Source organism: Alligator mississippiensis, chromosome 6 (genome assembly GCF_030867095.1).
Source record: "Alligator mississippiensis isolate rAllMis1 chromosome 6, rAllMis1, whole genome shotgun sequence".
In the NCBI taxonomy this organism is placed as follows: domain Eukaryota; kingdom Metazoa; phylum Chordata; order Crocodylia; family Alligatoridae; genus Alligator; species Alligator mississippiensis.
Window position 1 is genome coordinate 21,551,197 of NC_081829.1, and position 24,044 is coordinate 21,575,240.

General features: G+C 47.6%; 1 protein-coding gene across 4 annotated transcripts in view; it reads right to left on the reverse strand.

Annotated features, from left to right (window-relative positions):
- ARHGAP22 (Rho GTPase activating protein 22) overlaps positions 1-24,044 on the reverse strand; it is a 347,339-nt gene that overhangs the window by 240,266 nt on the left and 83,029 nt on the right. For 3 of the 4 annotated variants that reach the window (XM_019499465.2, XM_019499462.2, XM_019499464.2), the window contains exon 3: positions 4,298-4,385. The exons of the other annotated variant lie outside the window; for it this stretch is intronic. In XM_019499465.2, the coding sequence (XP_019355010.1) occupies positions 4,298-4,385 (88 nt within the window). The remainder of the gene's footprint in view (positions 1-4,297; positions 4,386-24,044) is intronic. 4 annotated transcript variants of the gene reach the window in all.

Sequence of the window (24,044 nt, forward strand, 5' to 3'; positions counted from 1 at the left end):
TACTCCAGCATCCCAGCATGCTCTCTAGGCAGGGCTCTGCTCTGCTCCAGAGATGGGCTGGCCCCTCCCTTCTGCTCTCTAGCCAAAGTAGGGAGGGACATGGCGAGACACCAGCTTGTATGGCCTGGTTAAGGCAAAGTGGGCAGGGAGGGGATTAATTCTTCCCTCCTTCCCCTCCTCCCCCACTGCAGCCGGGTCTGCTTGTCAGCCAGGGAGCAGAGGAGAGGGGGCTGCGGCAGTGGCCTCTGGGGCTGGCAAACCCTGGCTGCAGGGCAGAAGGGACGGAGAGAGCAATTAACCCTTCTCTTTGCCCCCTTCACCTTAAAGGCACTGTGCCAGGATGGTTGTCCTGCAGGGCAAGGAGGGGGGCTCTGTTCTGTGCTGAGGGGGACTCTTCCTCCTGCTCCTCCCCCCAGGATGGGGAAGGGGGGGGGTCAGTGGGGTACTGGAGCGGGACTACTCCTCCTCCCCTCCCCCCCCCCGCCAGGGCTGGAGGTGGAGCCTCTATGCAAAGCTGCCTGACAGAGGGGGACTCGGGGACTCTTTCCCTTCTCTTCACCCCCTGTGGCCGCAGCTGTTACAGCCACTCCCCACACCCTGGCCAGGCAGTGCCGCACAGAGCCCCACTCACCCCGTGGGGGGGGGGGGGGGGGGAGGAGAATAGCAGAGAGAAGAATCCCCCTCTGTGGCTAGGGCCACTCAGCCTTGCACAGAACCCCCTTCCTGTCTTCCCCACCACAAGAGGTTGGGGGGGGGGGAGGGGACAGCATCCATTCAATGCTGTCTGGCCTCAGATAGGGCACAGGGAGTGGCTTTAATGTAGCTGCAGCTGCTGGGGGTGGCCCCAGTCCCAGGGCCCAGCCCAGCCTTGCTCAGCCCCAGCTAAAGCAGACGCTTGGTGGAGGTGGGCCAGGCGGCTGCAGCTCAGTGACAGAGAGGTGAGTGCAATGGGGCAGCTGCTTCCCCTGTTAGCAAGCACAGCCCAGCAGGGCTGGCCGGGCAGTGGCTTATCTGGGCCCACTCAGAGGCACGGCAGGCCCAGAGCCCAGCAGCCACCCACCATGGAGGCTTGCTGAGGTTCCATGGTTATGCAAATGTCATAAATACCAGCTTTATGTTAGGTAAACAACATGGAGATAGACTTTTGCCTGTTGCCTTAATCTTGTGTATTAAGTTGGTGCTTTTTTTGTGTACTTACTGAGTTTTGCTCTTAAGAAACTCCATTTTGTATTACTCTGTAGCTGGACATAAATTCTCAACCTTTCACTCCTTCGTATGCTGTATGTGTGTGATGGTATGGGTAAGAGTGTGTTTGTGGAAAAGGAAAACACCAGGTGGTGACTGGCTGAAGAATGCAGACAAATAAGAGACCAAAACAAGAAGAATCTGCCTCAGAACAATGAGAGAACAACATAAATTGACCTTCAAGGAGAAACACAGTGATAACACGGCAAAAGCCCAGGGCACTGGATGAATTAACAAAACTATAAAACGTGGGGCGAGACATGCTGATTTTGGGTCTTGTTCTGCATAACATTCTGGAGCATCAGTTTGCCTGATGAGATGAACTGACAGAAGCCTGGCTCCTACTCATGATCAACCTAGCTGGCCACTAAGTTGACTCGAGCCCTGATGAGATGGGCAACATATACCAGTGCAAAACAGAAGGGGTGTGTGTGTGTGTGTGTGTGTGTGTGTGTGTGTGTGTGTGTGTGTGTGTGTGTGTGTGTGTGTGTGTGTGTGTGTGTGTGTGTGTGTGTGTGTGTGTGTGTGTGTGTGTGTGTACACACTAAGCGCTTAACCAATAAATGCAGTGTCTTGCCTTGCCCCCTCTTACAAAGGTCTCACTCCATCTTGAGCTAATCAGATAACACCATGAGCCCCTGCAGTGCCTCCAAGTGGGCCCAGATAAGCCGCTGCCCAACCAGTCATTGGCTGCACATGCCGGGGGCTGTGCTCACTGACAGGGGAAACAGCTGCCCGGCTGTGGTCGCTTCCCTGGTGACTGAGCTACACCCACTGGGGTGGCCCCGCCCCCTCAGCCTGGTCCCACCAAGCAGCTGCCTTAGCTGGGGATGAGAGAGGCCAGGCCAGGCTGAGCCACAGGGCTGGGGCCACCCCTGGCAACTGCAGCTCCATTAAAGCTGCTCTCTGTGCCCCGGCTGGGCCAGGCCAGGGAGCACTGCAAGAGCCTCCCCTCCCTGTCCTATGGCAGCAGGTAGTGAGGGGGGGAGGAGGAGTAGGAGAAGAAAGGGAAAGAGTTCCCCTTCAGCACTGAACAGAGACCCTGCTACCCTTTTGAGGAAGAGTCCCCATCTGGGGCTAGGCAGCATTGCATGGAGCCCCCACTTCTCACCCCTCAGTGGTGGGGGAGAAGCAGGGGAAAGAGGTCTCCTCCAGGGTCAAGCAGCCTTGAAGTGCCCCTCTCCCCACCTCACGGCAGCAAGTGGGGAGGAAGAGAAGGAGGGAGAATAGCCCTCCCCAGCACCTAATAGAGTCTCCCTCCCTCCCCCTCAGCTCAGCTTCCCTGTGCTGGGTTCTGACTTGAGCCACTGCAGGCACATGCTGAACGTCTATCTACTTCCAAACCAGTTCACTCTCTGCAGGTTAGGCAAACCTGCAAAGACTGAATCAATGCCGGCTTGGGCTTTTTGAATGTCTGTCCCTAGCCACCAAGGCTGACCTCAGTTTCATTGCTAGTGCTGCAAAAGCCTTCTTTACAACTCCTGCCCCAAGCACAGAGCCTCTGAATCTCCCCCATCCCTTTCAGATCCTAGCAGTACGTTTCTGTCTTCCTCACAGCCTATGTCTCTAGGTTCTTTCTTCTTCTATCCTATTTCTTTCTGTAATGGGACTGCTGAAATCTGGAAAAAGCGTTTTGGGATAGGGCCTATATAAGAGACTAGCCAACTGCCTATCAAGAATGACCACCATGGATACAACCCTGTTCCCCACCCCCCTCACACCGCCGCCACCTCCTATATAGGGCAGAGCAGGGGAGGGACACCCCCCCCCCCCGAGGCCAGCATAGCTGGCCTCAGTGCCCCCCTATCCCCTCTGTCCCTGCCATCATGGCAGCTCTCCTCAGAGGCACCACTGGCACCTGCAGTCCAAATGCTCTTGGCCAAGACAGCCAATCAGAGTGGGAATAAAGTGTTATGGACAGACAGACAGACTAAAGCTTTTATAATATTAGAACACTAGACAAAGTAAAGCCACAGAAGTCAAGATTCTTTTCTAGGAAATGAGAAGAGGCAAGTAATTTCCAGCTGAAGGTACAGCAAGTGTCTGTAAAACCTAGAGACACATACAAGATGACATAAGAAGATTCACTTAAGCAATAGGATAACTACAATACAAACATTTATCACAGAGCCCTAAAGCTTGGATTTCCAGAAGGCCCCTTTTGACATGCTCAGAAAAAGACCACTAACTATCTATATTACCCCTTTCTCCCAGATCCACTTACACCTACCAAAAAAATGTAATTCAAACAGAAACTTTAAAAATTATTTTCACAGGAGCCCCATCACAACATAGGTAAGTTTATGGAGATCAATGGAGTTACTTCAGGCTAATGCAGATATGACAGAGAGCAGAATTTGTCCATACTTATACCTCAGAGCTACCAAGCCACGCCATCAGAACTGTTAAAATGGAAGATAAAATAGTCTGGTTCAAATTATTTTGCTTGAAAATTTTATTTTTTTAAAACTAAACAATAATTTCCCCCAAAAGTTCAATTTACTTTCCATGGACAAGTTTTGTTTTTCCATTGTAAAAACCACATCCCCATAACTTGAACATTTTCCATTTGGAAGTGTTGCTTGGATGCCTAATGGGAGTCATAGGCTAGCTGCTTCATGTTTTGTCCTCTATGGGCCAGAAGCCCAGACTGAGCACATCTCTCAGCATCCATAAAGGCAATATAATACTCATGGTGCACTTTCTTGTCACAGCAAGTATATTATAAGAGATGTAATCTAGTCAGTAACCCAGCACACAAGAGGAAAATGGGGCTTGAAGCACCTGAACTGCAGCTCCCAGGGGGTGCTACTGTGGTGGCTCATTAATTTTTTTCAGTTTCCTGCTTTTAAAAAATATTTTTTTTCCCTTGAGACACCTGTGGAAACTTATTTCCTAGTGAGTCCTAGATACACATATATGCTTGGATAATGAACATACCATATTAGATTTCCCAGAACAGAAGCAAGCCTTGCTAGTCTATTGCCGTTTGAAATGTGTGCTGAAGGGCAACCCAGTGTTAGATATGAAGGAGAAGGAAATGCTGGCCTACCTGGGGCAATTTCAAAGAGGTGTTTTCCTGGTTCATCAAGATTAGGTGCCAGCTCGCTCACCTGATTGCCTTGTAGTGGAATGAAACCCTGTAAGGGACACAGAAATACCAGTGAAGGGGGAAAGGCCAGGAAGAGGGGAAGGAAAGGAATATAACACATAGCAAAGTTTGGTAGATATAAATCCCTCTCCCCCACTAAAATGGCTCTTCTCCTTTCCACATTTTGCACCTCCTTCACTTCTGTCTTGTATGTCATTCCTTCTTTCTCCAAGTTAATTTGCCATATACCCGTCTCTTCTGTCATCTCTCATGACCTCATCACCGTGGATATGACAGCCTTCTCCTCTACGGTAAACACAATTATTCAGTGAGCCCCAGTATACTCAATGCTGTATGAACAGAGGCATTTGCTTCCCCAAGGATCTCAACATTGGGCACACAACCACCACATCTTCCATGTGGAACACTATCCCTGTATCTATGAATCTCATTAGCACCACCTCTTCTTAACTTCTCATCTAAAAACATATCCGTTCTCTTAGTTTTTCTTCTCACTTCAGTTGTGGCCCCAAATCCAACCTTTTCAGTATCAGATAGCTAAAAATTCAACACCTACCATCCGTATTTAAGCATCTGAGTAAGTGGCCTAATTTTAAGAAATGCAGCATGGAGAAAGTCCCACAAAGTCACCAGGTAGAACAACTGATCCAAGTTCCCTTTAGTCTTGAGGGAGGGCCATTAGATCCAAAAGTCAAATGCCATATGGACATCTTTCTAATTTGTAAACCTTGAGCTTTATACAGGGTTAAACCCCCCAGTTTGCTTTCAGAGGCAAATGCCACCAGAGCTCATGATTGTTTGTAGCTGGGATTTTGCTTGAGCCTAGCTTTAGCTTTAGCATATTGTAGCTCAGATTTAGGAATTTTGGAGTAGGCTAAACAAGAGCCCCCAGATTTCAAGCAATTTAACCTGCAAAAATCAAAGGCTTCTTCAGGGGAAAGCTAAAAAAAGAACTTTAGGAAGCAATATCAGTCAACTGATTGTATTGGATAGGATTCACCTAAGCAAGTTCATGCTCCAGGTAGTCATCCTCTGGCTAGGATAAAAATACACGAGTCACCACTCTCCTCAGACTCCAGACCAGATCACCAACCAGGACTAGTGATAAAGACCAACCCACCATGGCTTATCAGCATCTGGGTAGGGACAGTGATAATCTAAAAAGATCTTCTCATTGTCCAATAGGCTTTTAGAAGGACGTATGGCCAACTGCCAATGTTGGCCAGCTGGATCCCTGCACTAAGCAAAGGAAGGTCCCTCCCATTTGATGTCTACTTGCAGGAGATCAAGGGACATTAAGTGCTAGCTAAGGGGTTCCCATTTTAGGTTCTTAGGAATCTATGTAAGGTGAAGTGGGTAGGAAAATGCCAAAACGGACTGGCAAGGTGGGCTGGGGGTAGGGAGGGGAAGGGACCCCAAGTAAGTCCCCATTCCAGTCTCCAGAAAGCCAAACTACACTTACAGTGACTGAATTACAGGACTTTTCTTTTTCTTTTTTTCCTGACAGCACCCAACAATCAGGCTACAAACCAGAACACTAAACAACACAACACTTACCCTTCATGAGTCATCTATATTCATGCACATTCCCAGTACACATGCCTGATTATTATCTTTTCTCAAATCACTTTAACAATTGCTAAGCCCAAGAGACATTGGAACAAACAGAATATCGGTAACTGAAATCAATCCCAATTAAATTTCTTGTCTGCTTCCAGGCTCATGCCATTGAAGTAACATAATTTTGGTATTTGATGGCAGAAGAGGGAAGCAAGGATTTCAAATAAAGGAATAAAATCTTCCATGTAATCTTTGCAGTCTTGCTTTTTGTGAAGCAGGAAAGCCAGTAAATTAATTTTTCCATTAAATCTGTGTTGTTGTATATTTTTGCTTTATCATTGCCTTTCCAAATAATGTCTTCTGTACAGACACTTTATTGAAGAAATTACTATAATAAACCAAGGAGCCAGCTGGCATTAAATGTAAGTGAATTAAATTTTATTCTTCTCTTTAAGCATAGAACACTGAATTTACCAGGCATAAATTACTGAAGTAGTTCTTGAACTGGAAAATATTTTCAGGTGGAAATTAAGCTTTGATTCCTCTTCAGGATTCACCTCCATACAATCCACTTCATTAAAATTATTTGCTCCTTTGAATGGATCAATATGTTGTAGACAAGGAAAGCCTCACTAAAGTGTGGCAGAGCTCCACACCTAACAAAGTGAGGTGGGATGGCAAACAGCTTCCCTCGCTCACCCAGCCATTAGACTTGCATTAGAAGACTGTTCATGACAAGGAACATCAGGAAAAATCTAGAGTAAGGACTCCCAAGCCACTGAGCAAGCAGTCCTTTAAAGAGTTATTGTTATGCCACTCCAATGACTGACATGGTACAAACCAATGCAGAATCTGTAGGAACTGAAGTCCTGTGGACTAATAGTTGACTTAAAATTTGTAACTTTTAGTCTAAGGAATTGAAAATGCCATCCCTGCACCTGCCAAATACATGCTGCTCACCCTATGTTAATGTAATATGAACCATTAAAAAACATAGAAAAGCAGGAAATGTAAAAGTTAAAGTTCTAAGAGTGGCTAATATGTCCACATATTAAATAATTGATGATAAACATTATTGCTGGTTGTACTGCAGAATGTAAAAGGAATACTGAACTAGAAAAAGGGAAAGAGAAAACACTTATCAACATCCTCCAGTCAGCCCAAAGAGACTTTCCACTGGAACCTTTGCTTTTACAGTCCCTGTCTTTTTGTTAGTTCAACTGTGCCTTCGCATCATTTTCTAATTTAATTTCCTCTTTTTTTTAATCCTGTATTTAATGTAATTACAACAGATGGATTTGCCTGTGGGCTTCAAAACATATTAAATTCTTTATGACATATTTTATGTGGATTTGAAAAAAAAGGCATTTGAGAGAGAAGAAAAAGTGTGCTGTTTTACAGAAGGCTGAGAACTGGGAACAGGCACACAAAAACATACCCTTAGCTGAGCAGATCCATAGCATGGCATGACAGAAGACACCATATTCCAAAACTGGGAATACAAGGAGGACCTTGAATTAAAATACCTACCTATCTCGTATGGAAGTAGCTTGAGGCTCCTTTGACAGAACAACCCTGGAGACTAGGGAATTAGGAAAGATATTTGGCAACAGGGGAAAAGGTTATTTCCCCCCCTATATTACACATTTAGTGTAATTGAAAACTGTATGGAATGCAGGAGAATGAGTGAATTAATTTCACAAGCATGAAGACAGAGAAAGCTGAGCTACTCAGGAAGGGATTTGCCCTCCCCAAGCATTCCACAGTCATGAGTAAGGCCCTGAAAGATTACAAGATTATTTAAAAAGTAATAATTTTAGGCGCCTTTGGGGACAACGGAGACTGGGGACAAGCACTATAGCAGGAGACCTAGATGTTGGTTGAAATATTTTGAGCATAGGATGTTTTGGTTTGATGAAACAATCTACATTTTCTACATTAAGATGCTTTTCATGAGAGAGTTAATTTAGATGAAAAAACACTCCTCTCAAATCAGTTGCGATTGAAAATGTTGGTCCAGCCCCATTTTTTTACATGTCTTTACCTCTAACCATTCCTAAATCACTTAACTACTAGCCTTCATTTCTACTATCTCCTCTTTTTCTTCTCTTAAATGATCAATATTGAGTTTCTGGAGCTGACTGGAAGTATCAGCAGAATTACATCTTCTGTGATGCATCACAGCTAGGAAGCATGATGCAGTCACCTCCACTCCCATTAATGGGAGAACATGGTGCCCCATGAACAATGCTATCCAACCAGGGAGCCTGTGTAGAGAGGACAACGGAAGCATGACTCACCCAACCTATAATTCCCACGATGTACCAGCATTTTAAAATCAGAACTGTTAAGTTTTATTTTATTTTTGTTTTTGGGAGAAACATTTAATTTTTGTACGGCAAGGTTTTAATGAAAGTGATCCTCATCCTGCCACTTCCCTCCATTTTCATAGAATCATAGAGAAGTAGGGCTAGAAGGGACCTCCAGAGGTCACTTAGTCCAGTGGTTCTCAACCATTCTCACACTGGGACCCATTAGCATAATTATCAGCTTGCCGTGACCCATGACCCACAACCCCCTGGCCCCAACGCACACAGCCTCTCTTTCTCTCCTTCTCCAGTCTCCTCCCTTCCTCCCCAGCTCCTGAGGCTGTTCTCACAATGCTGTGTGCTCACCACACCTCCGGCTGCCTGCTGGCACCATGCAGGCTGCCAGCCTTGCAGCCTGCACAGGAAACCATGCAATTCCCTGGGACCTCCCCACAACCCTTTACAATGTTCTTGCAACCCACTTTTGGGTCGCAACCCACAGGTCGAGAAACGCTGAATCTAGTCCAACCCCCTGCCTGAGCAGGATCATCCCAATCCAAACCACCCTATACAATCTATAATCTAAATTCGACATAAGACTACTGTCAGCCCCGACACAACACAGACCGAATACCCTACCCTGCCACAGGTAAAGCAGGGGAACCATGGTGGCCAATGTCCTGCTTCTATGACATGTTGTCAAAATTTTCTCAAGAGATCCAGGATAGAGGGTCACACCCCCTGTTAGAGGAAGGGGAGGCTTGGGGGGGAGGGGGGCGGCAGGTAGGGGACATCACCAAACTTCTTCCTCAGAAAGAGAAGTTTATTTTCCAACCAGCTCCACTGCAGAAGGAAGAATGAAGGGGAGAGACCAAGCTGAGGAAAAGGAACACAGAAAAGGGTGGGGAAGGAAATAAACAAAAAAAATAGCAACAGGTGCAAAGGAAACCAAATGAGTGATGGGATATAGGACACTGAGGTGATGAATGAATAGGTTGTGTAGGTGACTGGAAGATCAGATACTAAAGATAAAATTCTAGCCTTGATCTTTGCCCAGTTTCCTATGGACACCTGACAGAGATCTGCTATGGACTAATGGTGATACTGCTAGGGACTGTAGCATCAGAAGCAAGCAGCAGAGTAGTTCCCCAGATACCTTACTGCTTTCTGAGGACTGTTTTTAAAGACTGGGCCTGTTTCCCTGCAACTTCAGGGGAAGGACTACCCTGATTGTTCAGTCAGGATCATCTGGACCCCAGGTCTTGATCTGATCTCATTACAGATACTTAGTCTTTAATCCAGGAGCAGACAAAATACAGACCACAGGCCGGATCCAGCCTGCCAGTCAATTTCATCCAGAACCATTGGCAGGCTCCCACCAATTAACTGTATCCAGGCTTATGGCTGCCCCTGCTGTGGTCTGCATGGGGTCAAGCCCCACTCACTCCCACCAGGACAGAGCACTATGCTCCCACCTTCAGCCGTAGGAGAGCCCAGGCCCTGGCCAACACGCACAGCTTCCAGGTGCTGTTTGGGGAACTGTTTGGCTCTCCAGACCTCCAGCAGCTCCTCCTCCTGTCACTGCTGCAGTGCTCTGGGCAGCAGGTTGGGAAGCAGTGGCGAGCAGAGGAAAGCTGCAACTGGGCAGGAGCCCAGAGTGCAGGGCCAAGGCTGGGGGGAGCGCGGGGCCTGAGGCCAGGGCTAGTGGGAGCACAGAGCCCAGAGCATAGGGCTTGTGTGCAGGGCCCAGGTCAGCAGGAGTGTGGGGTGGCTTCCTACAGCTCACATGCAGTTCCTGGGACTTGGTGGGAGCTGCGGGTCACTGTGGGGAGCTCCATGTGATGCAGTCAGCAGCCTTCGCTGCTCCCTGCCACCATGTGCAGCTCCTGGGACTCCACCAGGAATGGCAGGAAGCCCCATGCAATGGAGCTGAGTCCCAGGAGCTGCACATGGCAGCAGGGAGTGGGGCCAAGCCGCTGGCTCCATTACAGAGGGTTCCCCCCAGTGGCACACAGCTCTGAACAAGTCCCGGGATCTGCATGTGGCGGCAGGGAACAGGGCCAGACCACTGGCTGTGGAGCACCCCCACCGGAAATGCGCAGCTCTGGATGAGTCCCAGCAGCTGCACATGAGCTGTGGGGAGCCTTGTGCAATGAAGCTGGGCTGTCTTGGCCCCCCTCCCTGCCACCATGTGCAGCTCCTGGGATTTAGCCAGAGCCACACGCCACTGAGGTGCTCCATCTGCACAGGCCATGACTACCCTGAGGGCCCACCGCCTGCCTCTGCCACCAGCAGCAGGGGCTGTGCGCCATGGAAGGAGGGGTGTACAGGGGCCCCACATGCACACCCCACCATACCCACAAACATACCCCGACACACCAACATCCTCCTCCACACCCCACATACCGCCTACCCACACTCTACCTGCCCCGACACCCCACACCTCTAAACAGACCTGACACCCCCACAAACCCCACACCCTCTCCATACACGCACCCACATCCCCCCAGAAACCCCACCCACATGCACACCCCACACCACTCCACATACATCCCACACCCCTGCACAAACCCCATACCGCAACCACATCCCACACACAGAAAAGTAAGACTTTATTTTGAGCTATTATGCAATCGCTTCAATATACCCTATACAAATACATGTAAATCAGGACAAAAATACTTTTTGAAATAAAATTAAACTATGTTATAGTAGATGTTTGATTTTTGTATACAATTTGTTTTTTTCCGGTTTCAAGATGGTTAACCCCCACTCTCCAAAAAGGAGTACTACTGGGAGCAAGGGAAAGGACTTCCAGTGGCAAAGGCCAGGGGTTAGGGGCAGGACTTGTGATCCCAGGATAGCAACCTGGGGTTGGGGCACCTAAGAGGTGGGGCTTCCCTTGCAGCCCTTGACAGCTCAACAAAACTCATTAAGCGGTCCTGCAGCTGAAATAATTGTCCAACCCTGCTTTAATCTATGCCCAGTCTTTAAGGTCTGAGAGATCAGAATCTAGTTTTCAAATACCTTTGAATTTAGGGGAAGCTTGAATCAAAAGCTGAAGTTTGCTACTCTGGTCTGCCTCTAGAGAGGACTCTAACAACATGGGTATATGAGCAAAATTGTCAAAGCAGCATCCTCTCTGTTTCTCCCATGTGCCTATTACCTGACTGAATTGTGTGAAGCTATCCTATCCAACTGGTATTCCCATAAAGGTTTAAAAGGACCTTTCTCCAGAGGATAAAAGACCCTAGCCTGCTGCTTTCCAACCTCTCTGCACTTTGTAAAAAACCCTCTAGATAACTAATGGGAAGTAGGAAATGTAGGAAGAATCTTTATTAGCAGCCAGAGTGTATTGATTCTGACAGCTGCTGTCACTGTTAGTGAAGCATTACTAAATTCAAACAGATAGATGCATCCTTGCCCATTAGTCACCCAGACTGCATTAGCAATTTTGCTTGGGAACTATATTAATGACAGTTTAAATCAGTTAATGCCCCCAAGTCCAACTTTCTATATATCAAAGCATAACCAGAAACAAACACCAAACCCTGACTAATTTCCCCTTCTCCTTTCTAATTAAACATACTTCCTTGGGAATCAGACACCAGTGCTAAGGAGACTGCATAGATCAGCACACGGGTACAGTGGTATGGTGTTTTCACTGCTGATTCAGGGGTTCAATCTCAGTTTAGCTTGGTAGTGACTAAAGCAGCTACCATCTCTCAGTTCTTGGTGGCCTACATACAGCCAGTTTTGCATTCACATCACAGAAGTGATCATCTCAGTTGTCCCTCTTCTTTGCACAGCATGTCTGCTGACATGGCTTTAGACAAGGCATAGATAGCAAACAAACCAAGGGTCTAAGTGCACTCTCAAAAAAAAGTGGTATGAACCCTGCTGCATCACTTGCTCAGATTACTCTATTTGTTTCATGCTGTGCACTGCGGAGTTGTTTTTGCTGTATGTGGTGGGGTACCTACCAGAAGGAAGCTGGAAGCCACCCCTGAGAGGATCAAGTTGTGAAAATCCCATGATTCCTTTTGCATCATCCCATGAGCCAGGACTAGCAAACAGGGCAGCAAACAGAATTATCTGAGTGGGATTCTTGCTTAGGAGAGGAGCAGGAAGTCTTGGCTGCCTAGGGACAAGGTTTGTGAATGCTGATAGGTGGAAGGCCTGCCTGGTTTGGGCATAGTGGTAGAGGTTCAGTTTGGGAGCCATTCTGGGATGGCTGCTTGAGGGATGGGCAGAGAGGATATTTCAGCTACTGAGCCTAGCAGCTGATAGCAGTGTGAATGAAAGGGCAGGACTTGCCTAAGCAAAAAAATAGCTACACTAGCCAGAACCCAGCAACAGTGGAGCCAATGAACAGGCAGCAAATAGGGAAGTTTGAACGGAGGTTGCCCAGACACATTCTTACCCTTCCTTCACTGCAAGCTTGCTGAGAAGAGGCAGGCAAATGAGGAAGAGAGAATTTTTTAGAACGTAACAGCTGAGAAGAGGAAGAAGGAGCTGGCAGGAGGATTAAAAGAATGGCTAAAGCTGCAACAATGCCCAAATCTCTGCCACTGCTAGTTCTTCCTCTGTCTGTACCTGTGCAGACTCTATCCAGGGGCAGCCACTAACCAGAGCTGAAGTTTCCTGAGTATTTCCCATATTTTTTTACAAATAGGTAGAGGCATTGTGTTTCTCAGGCACTCCGTGGTTTCAGATTTGTGTGGCGTATCAGAGACATGTGCCACTTCTCTACTACACATGCTTCTAACTCACCAACTCACCTTACAGCCTCAAAGGAAGCCTGACATTTGGCTAAGTTTGCTTTCTATTGAGGGGAGTAACAACAGGACCCAGTTCCCAGGTTGATATCCCTTAGTTGTACATTCCTATTGTAGTGGCACTCTTGGGTCTCTTTTACTGTTCAGAGATCCTCTTGGGTGAATGCTCCCACATGATCCATTCATTCCCATAGCTAGAAAACATGCTGTACTACATTTTGAGATGTTAGGCCCTGTGTCTGACAAGCCTCCTAAAGGATATCTAATATACCCTGGGATTGTCTCCCATATAGGAGTTCAAAAGGGGAAAACCCCATTGATGACGGGAACCTCCCAAATTGCAAACAACTAATAGGGTAGGGAATGATCCCATTTCCAAGGCGCTGCTGGCACAAACTTCCTCAGCATTCCTTTCAAAGTCCAATTAAATCTCTCTACCAACCCATCTGTTTCTGGGTGGAAAACAGTGGTTTTAATCAATGGAGCCCTTAAAAGGGCCTATACCCCTTGTAATAATCAGGACAAAACACAGGGCCTTGATCTGTTCAACAGTTCTGTAACCACAAATTTGGCCAAGATATTTATGACTAGCTACAGCCTCAGGACAGTAGGTAGCATAACTCATTAGGTCCAAGATAAAACAGAACCCAATGTTACTCAATTCTAAGGGTCCTACTAGGTCTACCTCAGCTCAGTTGAAGGGAATAAAAACCAAGAGAAGTGGAATGACTGGTACTTGATGCTTTGGGCACAGGGACACCACCTGGTACTCACGGCATGACTCGCAGTAATCCTTAATGTCCTGGTAAATCCCTGGCCAAAAAACATGACAAGTACCCTCTATTGAGATTTTTCACCTCCCCGATGGCTTTCCCAGCCACGAGTCATTTCTATATCTGACTAGTGTGATTTTGGCACCAAGAGCTGGGATTTTCAGATCCCTAGCCCTTGTTCTTAAGTAACCCTCATCAGGACATCCTGCTGTAATTCAAAGTGGAGATCTTTAGTGTCTAGGCGAGAGTCCACCTTGCCATTTCCCTGGGCCAACCACCTAGAAAGCAGAGCAAGGACAGTGTCTTCCCACTGCTTTTGTATAAAATAAGGCCCTACTCCTATGGAATTACCTCTCTATGGCTAGGGACAGACATTTCATTTGTCCCTGGATAAGTTGTGCCTGTGTTTGTCCCAGAACAGATATAGCCTAGGACTGGTGTTTACACAGAGCACCCTTCTAATCAGGGTTTAGTGAGCAGCTGAATACAGTGTTACTTTTGTGCCCTTACTTCAAGGTTACAATCCTGAGATAACTCCATAGACATACTTTTTAATATCCCAGGATAAACTGTTACCACCTCTTATCTAGGAAACATTTTTAGGATTTGTCCCTTGATAATAGACATGGACATCTATCCACGTGCACTTTAGCTTGGGACAAAAAAGATTTATCCCAGGATAAACATAATGTCTGTTTGCTGCTTCTCAGGCTGGCTGCCCAAGAAGCTCAGTCCTGTGGAGTTTTCCCTAGAGCAGGGGCAGGCAATTATTTCAGCTGGAGGGCTGCTTAACAAGTTTTGATGAGCTGTGGCAGGCCACAAGGGTAGCCACACCCCTTAACAGGTGCTCCACCCCCTAGTGGCCATCTTGGGACTGGAAGTCCCACCCCCTAACCCCTGACCTTTGCCACCAGAAGTCCCTCCCCTTGCCCCACAAGTACTCCTTTTGGGAAGCGGGTTTGCCATCTTGGAACCAAAAAAAAAATAAAAAAAAATTATATACTAAAAATCAAACATCCACAATAACATTTTAATTTTATTTTTTATCTTTGCCCTGATTTCCTGATCTTTGTCTGGGCTCAAGATAAGCACTGACTTCCAAACATTCCATACTGAGCCACACTGCAACGGGGCAGGGTGCGGTGCAAGACAGAGTCCCTTATATAATATTGCTAACACCAAGCCCTGAGTTTTTCTTTGTCATTTCCCTGTGAGAAGAGAATATTTGAACAATTCCCTGTAAAGATCTGGAAAGACAAGACTTTCTTTCTGGGTGCTGCATTGTTTGCTTATGCTAATGCAGCAGTCACCAACCGGTCAATCACGATCCACTGGTTGATCCCAGAGACTCAGAGAATCAATCTGAGGCTGGGGGGCTGAGCCTACCCCCCCAGCCCAGGAGGTAGGGAGGGAAGGGTCAGGGGCCAGATCGAGGCCCCCAGTGAGGGAGGGAGCAGGGCAGAGGCAGGAGAAAGGGCTCAGATAAGTGAGACCCCAGGGGGTGGGAGGACTGAGCCTGGGGGTGCACCCTGGGAGGGCACAGGGGATGTATGCTCCCACATCTGCACACGAGGCAGGGTGGAGGCTGATGCCAGGGCTGTGGTAGGCTCTTCCTGGTGGGGGCTGGACCATGCTATGCTCGGGGTGGGCAGTGGTGCTGGGAGGGGGGAAATCAAGTGGCTGACCATAGCTGGGCCCAGCCCCACCCCCACCCCCACGGGAAAGAGCCCAGGGCGGCCACAGCCCATAGCAGCAGCCCGCACCCCAATCTGTACATGGGGCAGGGGGCTGGTGCAGTTGGCTCATCCAGGGCTGGGGGGGGGGGCCTCTCGCCGCTGGGTCTCCACCCATGCTGTCCTGGACACACCGGCTGTCCCAGCGCTGGGCCCAGTACTACATGTGTCCTGATGCAGGGCGGGCAGGGGAAGGGGCTCAGCCCAGCAGTGGGGTATGCACAGTGTGAGCTGCTGGGACCATCGGCTCATCCAAGGCCGCGTGGGGGCGGGGTTTCTGCCACTGCCCCCCACACAGCCCTGGATGGGCCAATTGTCCTGCTGCCAGGCAAGCAGGGGACAAGGCTCAGCCCAGTGGTGGGAGCCCCCCCTCCACGCAGCCCCGGATGAGCCAATCCTTCCAGTACCCGACCCAGAAGCAGCCAGGTGTCATGCGCGCTTCACCACCGAGAGGGCAAGAAATGGGGCTCGGCTCAGTGGTGGAACATGCACTGTGCCTGGCCACTCCTGGGCTGGGTGCTGGGATGATTGGCTCATCTGGGACCTCGTGGGGGGCCATCCAAACAGGCCAAAGCCCCACTCACCCCTGCCCAACTCCCTCCCTCACCGTAAGGGCCTCAATCGTCCCCCCACCTCTTCCATCCTGTACAAAGTGGCCTACTGGGCAAGGGGTGAGGCGGGGGTGAGGCAGGCAGGGAGGGCTCTGTAGATCTTGGGTTGCCCCAGTACTTCAAAAAGTGATTTTCACCTTAAAAGGTTAGAGACCATTGCGCTAGTATATAAGAGGCATCACTCAAATTTTATTATTTCCTGCAATGCTACAGCCAGCACTAATAAATCTAATTCGGTTAGTAGATAAACAATCAGTATCTGACCCTCTACCAGAGATTTTATATATATATATATTTATTATATATATAGGGCAGACTTACAGACTGCTCTTTAGTGAATGCAGGTAGGAGTACAAATATTAAAATCAGCAACACAAGTGACTTCAGAGCTGGAAATAATCAGCTGACCTCACACTACCTGGCCCTTACCAAAAAGCTCTCCCAGGGACCCAACTGTCTGGTTCCAAGTTATTTGAGTTTTCAAGGATCATTTCCTACTCAGAGGATGACTCTAGGCTCCTCCTCCATCTTCCACTTCCTGCACCTGCCCAAGGGGCTGGGGAACCTGCAGTCAGTAAGCTGGCAGGAGCGGGGTCTGACCGTGGTACATTGGTGGGGCAGGGGGGAAGTTGCTTGGCAGCAGTGGCCTGTAGAACCCATGGCTCTCACCACTGTGGTACAGGACAGATGGCCCTCACAGGTGTGGGGTGCAGCTCCCAGCTGCCTAGAAGTGGGGCAGCCCTGGTCTAAAGAGCTCTGAGAAATCAGTCACTTCCAGGGACAAATTCAGCTCTTGTGTAAACAGGTGCAACTTCTATAAATGTAAGTAGTGCAGGAATACCTTCCTGTCTGTTTCAATACCATTTCATGGGAATGGGACCCTGAAAAGACAAGTCATGTGCCATGAGCTTTGTAGGGAAACAGACACAAAAAAGATCCAATTGATGCAGGGGTGTCAGTGTATAAAAAGGTGGCAGGTGTCTATTGAAAACTAGAAGCGTTTGATAAGCAATGACAGTGTGCCTGCCACTAGACAAATAATGAGGGAGTGTGAGTCTAACTTGATCCTGGATGGGCTTCCACATAGTAATGCAACCTGCTGTGAAAATGTTAAATTGATGTTCCACATTCTGCTCCACTCTCTCCACTAATTCCACAGAAAATATAAATTGAGGATAAGGTTTCCATGCTGCTATTCAAAGTCTGCTGAGATGACCCCTACCTATCTAAGAACACAATTCTCTCACAGCAGCTGCTTTCTACCAGAACAAGAAAATTGTCCACAAAGAGGAGGATGTAGAATTTTCCTGAGCCAGACCTAGACTAGAACACTTGCTCTTGCAAGATGCTGTAGTTACCTTGAACCTCATCATGCCCTGAGCTGTGTGCAGATCTTACTTGCTCCTTTGGCTCTGGTACAGGATGCTGCAGCATGTGTCCTAAGTAATCACATTTGTCTCCTGTTTTTTGGTTTTCCAAGGTCTCAGTCTCTTACCTTCAAGGCACTAAATGGATGAGATCAGCTTATATAGAAGCCTAAAGTTTCAAGGTGAAGACTCTAGTGACAGACTCTGTTCCTTCATACAAAGAGTCTTTCTACCACTGAGTGTAAAGCTGGGTAGTATAAGCGAATTTTCTCAGGTACTAGCTTGAAGGTCTAAACAGATGTCACCAAATGATGTAGATCAGCTGTGGCAGGAGGTACCCTGCCACAGCTGATCTGCTTCATTGAGCAAAACACATTGCTTGGTGGTGTTCCACATCAGGCAAGTGCCCGATCATTTGGAACAAGTGACAATGTTCCCCATTTACAGAGACCCGCTTCAGAGATTTCCAGAGGTGCATCTCTAAATGGGGAACCCTGACTTTCTCTGCTTACAAGGGATTTTCCCTGGGGAATCTCTAAGGCAGATCTCTGTAAGCAGGGAAGGCCAGGCAGGTATTCCCAGGGCTTGAGGGACCTGATCCTGTGGGGCAATTCCCAAGACACACAGGACTGGGCCCCACAAACTTTGAAAGCACCTGCCCAGGGTGGCTGGAGAATGGTGGCTGATCTGGGCCGCCAATGCACTCCTGCCACAAATCAAGCAAAAAAAGCATTTACAGATTTGGGGCATTTGTGACACAACAAGGGGTGTAGACATTGCTTGGCCTTTGTACTTCCATACAAATGTTTATGGCAGCACAAAGGCAATGTCTGTTTCCACCCCAGTATCATGGAACAAATTCTTTCAGGAGTTAATAAAGACTATCAGAAAATGCAAGCCAGAATGCTCAAAGTGCAAGGCTCAATTCAACCTGTTTTCTGGTACAGAGAGTAGTGTGCATTTGGAAAGACACAACCACCCCTTCCCTCCCTGTGTGGCACATGTTATCTTGAATCTAGGCAGAGGATGATAGAAATGGAACCATGTGCCTCAGATATTAGGTGCATCATTTAACGCATGCTTGCATGGTCTTCGTATGCTGTGGCTGTGAGGATGCTGTGAGAGAGAGCCTATCAGACAGGGTTTATACACCTCACAGGTATGCACACAAACAGAACTAAACACATGAACACTTAACACCCTAACCAAGTTTTTTCAATTACAGGCTAAAAAATAAAGAACAAGAAAGATAAATTTAATGCTTTGATGTGCACCAGAGGTGTGTGCAGGTTCACCTCTCATATTGGGGACCAAACTGCAAAGGTTCCCAGTCATGAACAGTATTGAGCCTGGAAAGGAGACAAGGAAGAGTTGTGAATTAAATACCCAACATATGGGCAGGAGCAGTAGTCTCAGTGTAGACATTTGCAGTTATGCGTGGGCATGTCATGCAACCAGCTGCCTTCATTTTGAAAGTGACTGGCAAAACAGAGTAGTTAAAAAGCTGAAGCCAGAGAACTTTCAAGACATGAAGCAATCTGTTCTGTTTGCATGAGAAGGGTCTCTCCTCACTCACTATTTTGTTGTGTTTAACACTCAAGTTTAAGCAGTGCCACCATGATTACCAGGTTCAGACACAGTAGTCAATGAATCTTACAGCATTACTACATACCTGTCCAGGAAAAGTTATCATAAACAGAGTGCTAGCATTCCAGGGACAACATAACTGGCAGGGTAACAGTTCAGAGGTTTTCCTTTCTATGCTAGACACAGCTGGGCTTTTTTCTGGCCCAAACTCTACTTTACAAAGACCAACAACCCCCTAGTTTTTAAAGATTTCTGTGTAAGAAGGGGTGCCTAGAACAGCATCTACATAACATTTTCTTGCATGCAACACACGGCACACAATAAACACATCTTGATTTGGGAAAGGCTGAATGAAGGAAAAAAAGAGTTTCCCTAAGCAGTGTCTGCATACAGCAGAGACAGAACCTAATTTTCAGCTCATTCACCCTCCTCTTCCTGCTTAACTAATAGCTGAAACCCTAGCTGCTGCTAAAGACTGGTCTCCATGGGTGGATCTACAATCGTGAAAAGAACTAAAGAGTCTCCAGGGTATGAAACAGGAGAAGACCAAGAGCAGCTAGCAGACAGCAGAACTGGCCTAAGAAAGGTTAGCTTGATTAATGAAATATCAAGATAACTGAAAGGGAGAGATGGTTATTAACACCTCTGGAATGTAGAACAATGAGCCATTAAGTTAACTGGCTCCCTCAGCTTCCTGAACAGAAATACAACTGCTGCTGCCACTGTAGAGCAAGGGGCCTCTATCCTGTACAGAAATCAGCTTCCTGCTTAAAACACGCACCCCAATTTGAGGGGGGGTGTTGATTTAGGGGGGAAAAGTGTGTAGTAGGTGAGTAAATATGGTATTATTCCCATGCTGTAATACTGAACTACCTCTGCCTTTTCTAGAGACAAAAGAGTTCATGTGATCCCTGTCACCCATGCAATCCTACTGTTCACTAATACTACCAAGAAGGGTGACAATTAGTGATGGAGGTCTGAGTCACAAAACCCGCTATAATAAGCAGAACTAAGCACTGGAATAGATTGAATAATCGGGAAAATACTTGAACCAAGTCTAACTGTGCAAGTCTGAAAAAGGAAAAAAAAAAAAAAATCAGCAAAATTGCTATGGCAAAGACAGACAACACTCTTGGGACAGAGGCAATATCTTTTATTAGACCAACTAAATAGTAGCAAAAAAATGTCCTTCTTTGCAATTGCCCAGACACGCATCTAGTGGGTCCAATGGTGAGTACCATAACCAGAAGTCTACAAAGCCATGCTCTCTCTCTATGTCCCACCATTTTTTTTTTTTAAGAGTGGAACAGTTTCAACAGTGAAGAATGTCCCCACTCCAGGGCGGCCTGCCTGTTAAGGCCCTATCCTGGCTGAGAAGTCTGAGATATGCTTTTGAAACACTTCAGGCCAAAGCAAGCATTGAACTTGGGTGTCTAACCCTTACATTAGGGTTGTCTAACTGGCAGCCTTCAGGCCAGGTAAAGCTGCAGCCTTTGGGCTCCCACCTGGCTGCCACTCTCCCTATTGTTACAGCTGCAACAGCAGCTGCAGTCCCTGAGCTCCTCTTCCCTCCTCCGGCTTTTGCTCTCTGTGCCCACCCCAGGAGGCAGGGCAAGGTGTGGTATACACTGGTGGGCTGGTGCAATGTGGCATGGCACAGGGAGTTGAGGGTGAGCCTGGAGCTGTGCAGGCAGGTAGTGCAGCAGAAGGGTGCCCACAGGAATGTGGGGCAGCAAGGGGAAATGCCTACGCAGGCACAGAAGCAGGGAATGCCCACACTGTGTCCAGCCTTGGGGGACCATGGTCTAGCTGGATGTGGCCCAAAGGGCTGCACCAGTGGGAGCCTCATGCCCATAGGGCACATGACCTCAAGCTGCTTAGAAGCTAGACAGCCATGCCTTAGGTTATTAAATAAGGGCATCACTACCAGAAGCTGTCTTTTAATAGAAAGGTGTGACCTGTTCATTGCTTTTGGTAGAATGGCTCAGACACCAAAATCCTGGAAAATGTTCAGGGCTCTACATCCCAAAAGGAGGTAGATACTTCCCTACAGATTACAGCTAGGAATCTGAATCCCAAGAAGATCAGGGCTTAAATTTACCCTTCTCTTCAGCCTTTCCTATAGACTAGTTTAGTCAGGCTTCGTTCAGTGTACTGGCTGCTGTAAATCTCTGAGGTGGTGTAACTCTCCCTATGCATTGAATCTAGGGTCTGGGCACCCAGCTCAGAGCTGTGGGTTCTGTTCTGTGAACCAAATGTCCAGATATTAGACACTCAGCATCACAACATCCAATTCCCCTTGAGGATCTAGACATTAATCAATGAGGGCTCCATGCAGCAAAACAAATTTTGAACACAATAGATTTTATTTCAATTGCAAGGGATGAGAAGATAACTTGGATAACCATTATGCAAATGTCCTGATATTCCTGCAGGATCAGACTGCAGAAGCATATTGACTATTTCACTCTGCAATGACAAACTCATTGAGAAGTATCTGCAGCACCTCACTGTGAAACCATAACAAACATTTTAATTATAGCCAATAATGAATGCATGGCTGCTGTTGGTCCGGCATGGGTGCTCCACCTGTCATTCTGGGATACTTTTGCTGACTTAGCAGAAGGAAGCAGTACAAAGACATGTCATGCAGCTTGTTCAAGTATCTTATCTCCATTTGACGATTTTGGTTTTATGACTTCTGGACAAAATTCAGATAATGTGAAATATGCTATGTAATATGTTAGAGTAGCTACAAATGCATTGAACCTAAACACTGTAAGTGATAAATACACCTGTCAATTTATCAAAGACCTTAAATATGACAATACATAGCTAAGATATAGGCTGCACAGCAGTCTGTCACACCCAGCCTTCTCTCCTTGTTCAGAGTCACAGAAATAGGAGTGACCATCAGAAAAAGCCAATGTGAGTTTAGTGCCAAGACTAGATTGACAATTGCAATACATGAGGCCCTGCATTTATCCACAAGCCCTGTAGCAATGCCAACTTGCCCCAGGGCATGTCCAAACCCTCTTTTGGGGACCATACCTATGGTTTATGGAACTGTTTAACACTGATGAGGCACTTCATGGTATCTGATACTATGATGGACAAGAGACATCTACATCAAGCATATATATCACAGGCCATCACCAATACAGAGACAGCCAGCCAAGATGACTTGCTGGAAGTAAGTCCGACTGAACCACCCCACCCCCCACCACACACATCATAGACTCACAAAGACAGTTAATGCCTTTCAGCATTCTCTACCCCAAAATTGTACGTTGCGTGCTTAACCCGTGGTATAAGAGTTCTTCCTACCCTACAGCCCTGTACCAACATGGTTACCACATGCATGCGGTCTCATTTCTCTACTCTCCCTAGTATACACTACAACTTCTTACCCCGCTTTAACCTGGGCTAATGTAGGCTGCATGACTGACTACATGTTTTAGACCGGGGTGGACAATTATTTCGGGTAGAGGGCTGCTTAATGAGTTTTGGTGAGCTGTCAAGGGCAGCAAGGGTAGCCCCACCCCTTGACAGGTGCCCTGCCATCTTGGGGTCACCATCTTGGGACAAGAAGTCCTGTCCCTAACCCCTGACCTTTGCCATGTGAAGTCCCTCTCCTTGGCCCAGAAGTGCTCCTTTTGTGGGGGAGGGGGTGCCATCTTGAAACTGGAAAAAAAAGAAATCAAATCGTATACTAAAAAAAAAAAAAATAAAAAAATCAAACATTTACTATAACTTATTTTAATTTTATTTAAAAATGGATTTTTGTCCTGATTTGTGTGCATTTGTATTGTGTATCTAGAGGTGATTGCATAGTAGCTCAAAATACAGTCTTCTACTCTTATATGTTGTGTTTGTGGGGTGGGTAATGGGGTGTATCTGGAGGAGGTGTGTTTGGGGTGTGGACATGTGTGGGGAATGTGCGGTATGCAGTTGGGGTCGGGGTGTATGACGGTGTGGGAGTGTGTGTGCGGGGGTGGGGGGTGGTCCTTGGCATCCTTGCAGCTGCACATGGTGGCAGCAAGCCGGGCCAGCCCCATCTGGCCCCATAGCATGCAGCCTGTGCTCCCACCCCAAGTCCCTGCCACACATGGCGGCAGCATGTGGGCCAGTCCCACCTGGCCCTATAACATGTGGCACCTGTGCTTCCACTCCAGTCCCTGGGTGCACGTGGTGGCAGCATGCAGGGCCAGACCCACCTGGCCCCATAGCCACAGCACCTGCGCTGCTGCAGCATGAGGGGCCAGTCCCACCCAGCCCCATGCCAAGTGGCTCCCTGCACTCCTGCCTCTTTTTCCCCTGGGAAGCCCCTGGCCCAGCCTAGTGGAGCTGTACCTGAATTCCCATTCACACAGGCAGGGAGGCTAGAAACAGCTGCGGGATCCCAGGCAAAAGCCTTGGCCAGGCAGAGGCTTCTCATTTCCAATGCCCCCTGGCTCCAGGCTGGAGCGGGTCAAGCCAGACTGGGGGGGATGGTTTCTTCGCAACTAAAACCACACCTCCTGCATGGAGGCACCGGCTTGCAGAGGGGCAGCAAGGACCAGGGCTTATGGAGGGGCCTCACGGGCCAGATGGAATTGCCCGGTAGGCCAGATCTGGCTTGTGGGCCATATTTTGGCCACCCCTGTTTTAGATGGTGTCAACATATACCAACAATGTCCCCTTGTAGCTATAATCTTTAACATTAACTAATAAAGGTTTAAATCAATGTCGGCCTGATTCTTAACTTCTCAAACCACCACAAGGCTGCCAATTAGCGTGATGTGGACACTTGAGGTACAATCCTATTTCAATTTACACAACCAAATAGCACTTCCCCAGCCATATAAATGCTGGTTTTGGTACTTCAACACAGTGCCTAATCCTAATCAAACTACAGGATAGACACACAAGCATGCACACAGCTGCTGAGTAGGTATGGGTGGGGGGCGTGTGGAATAGGACTGATACT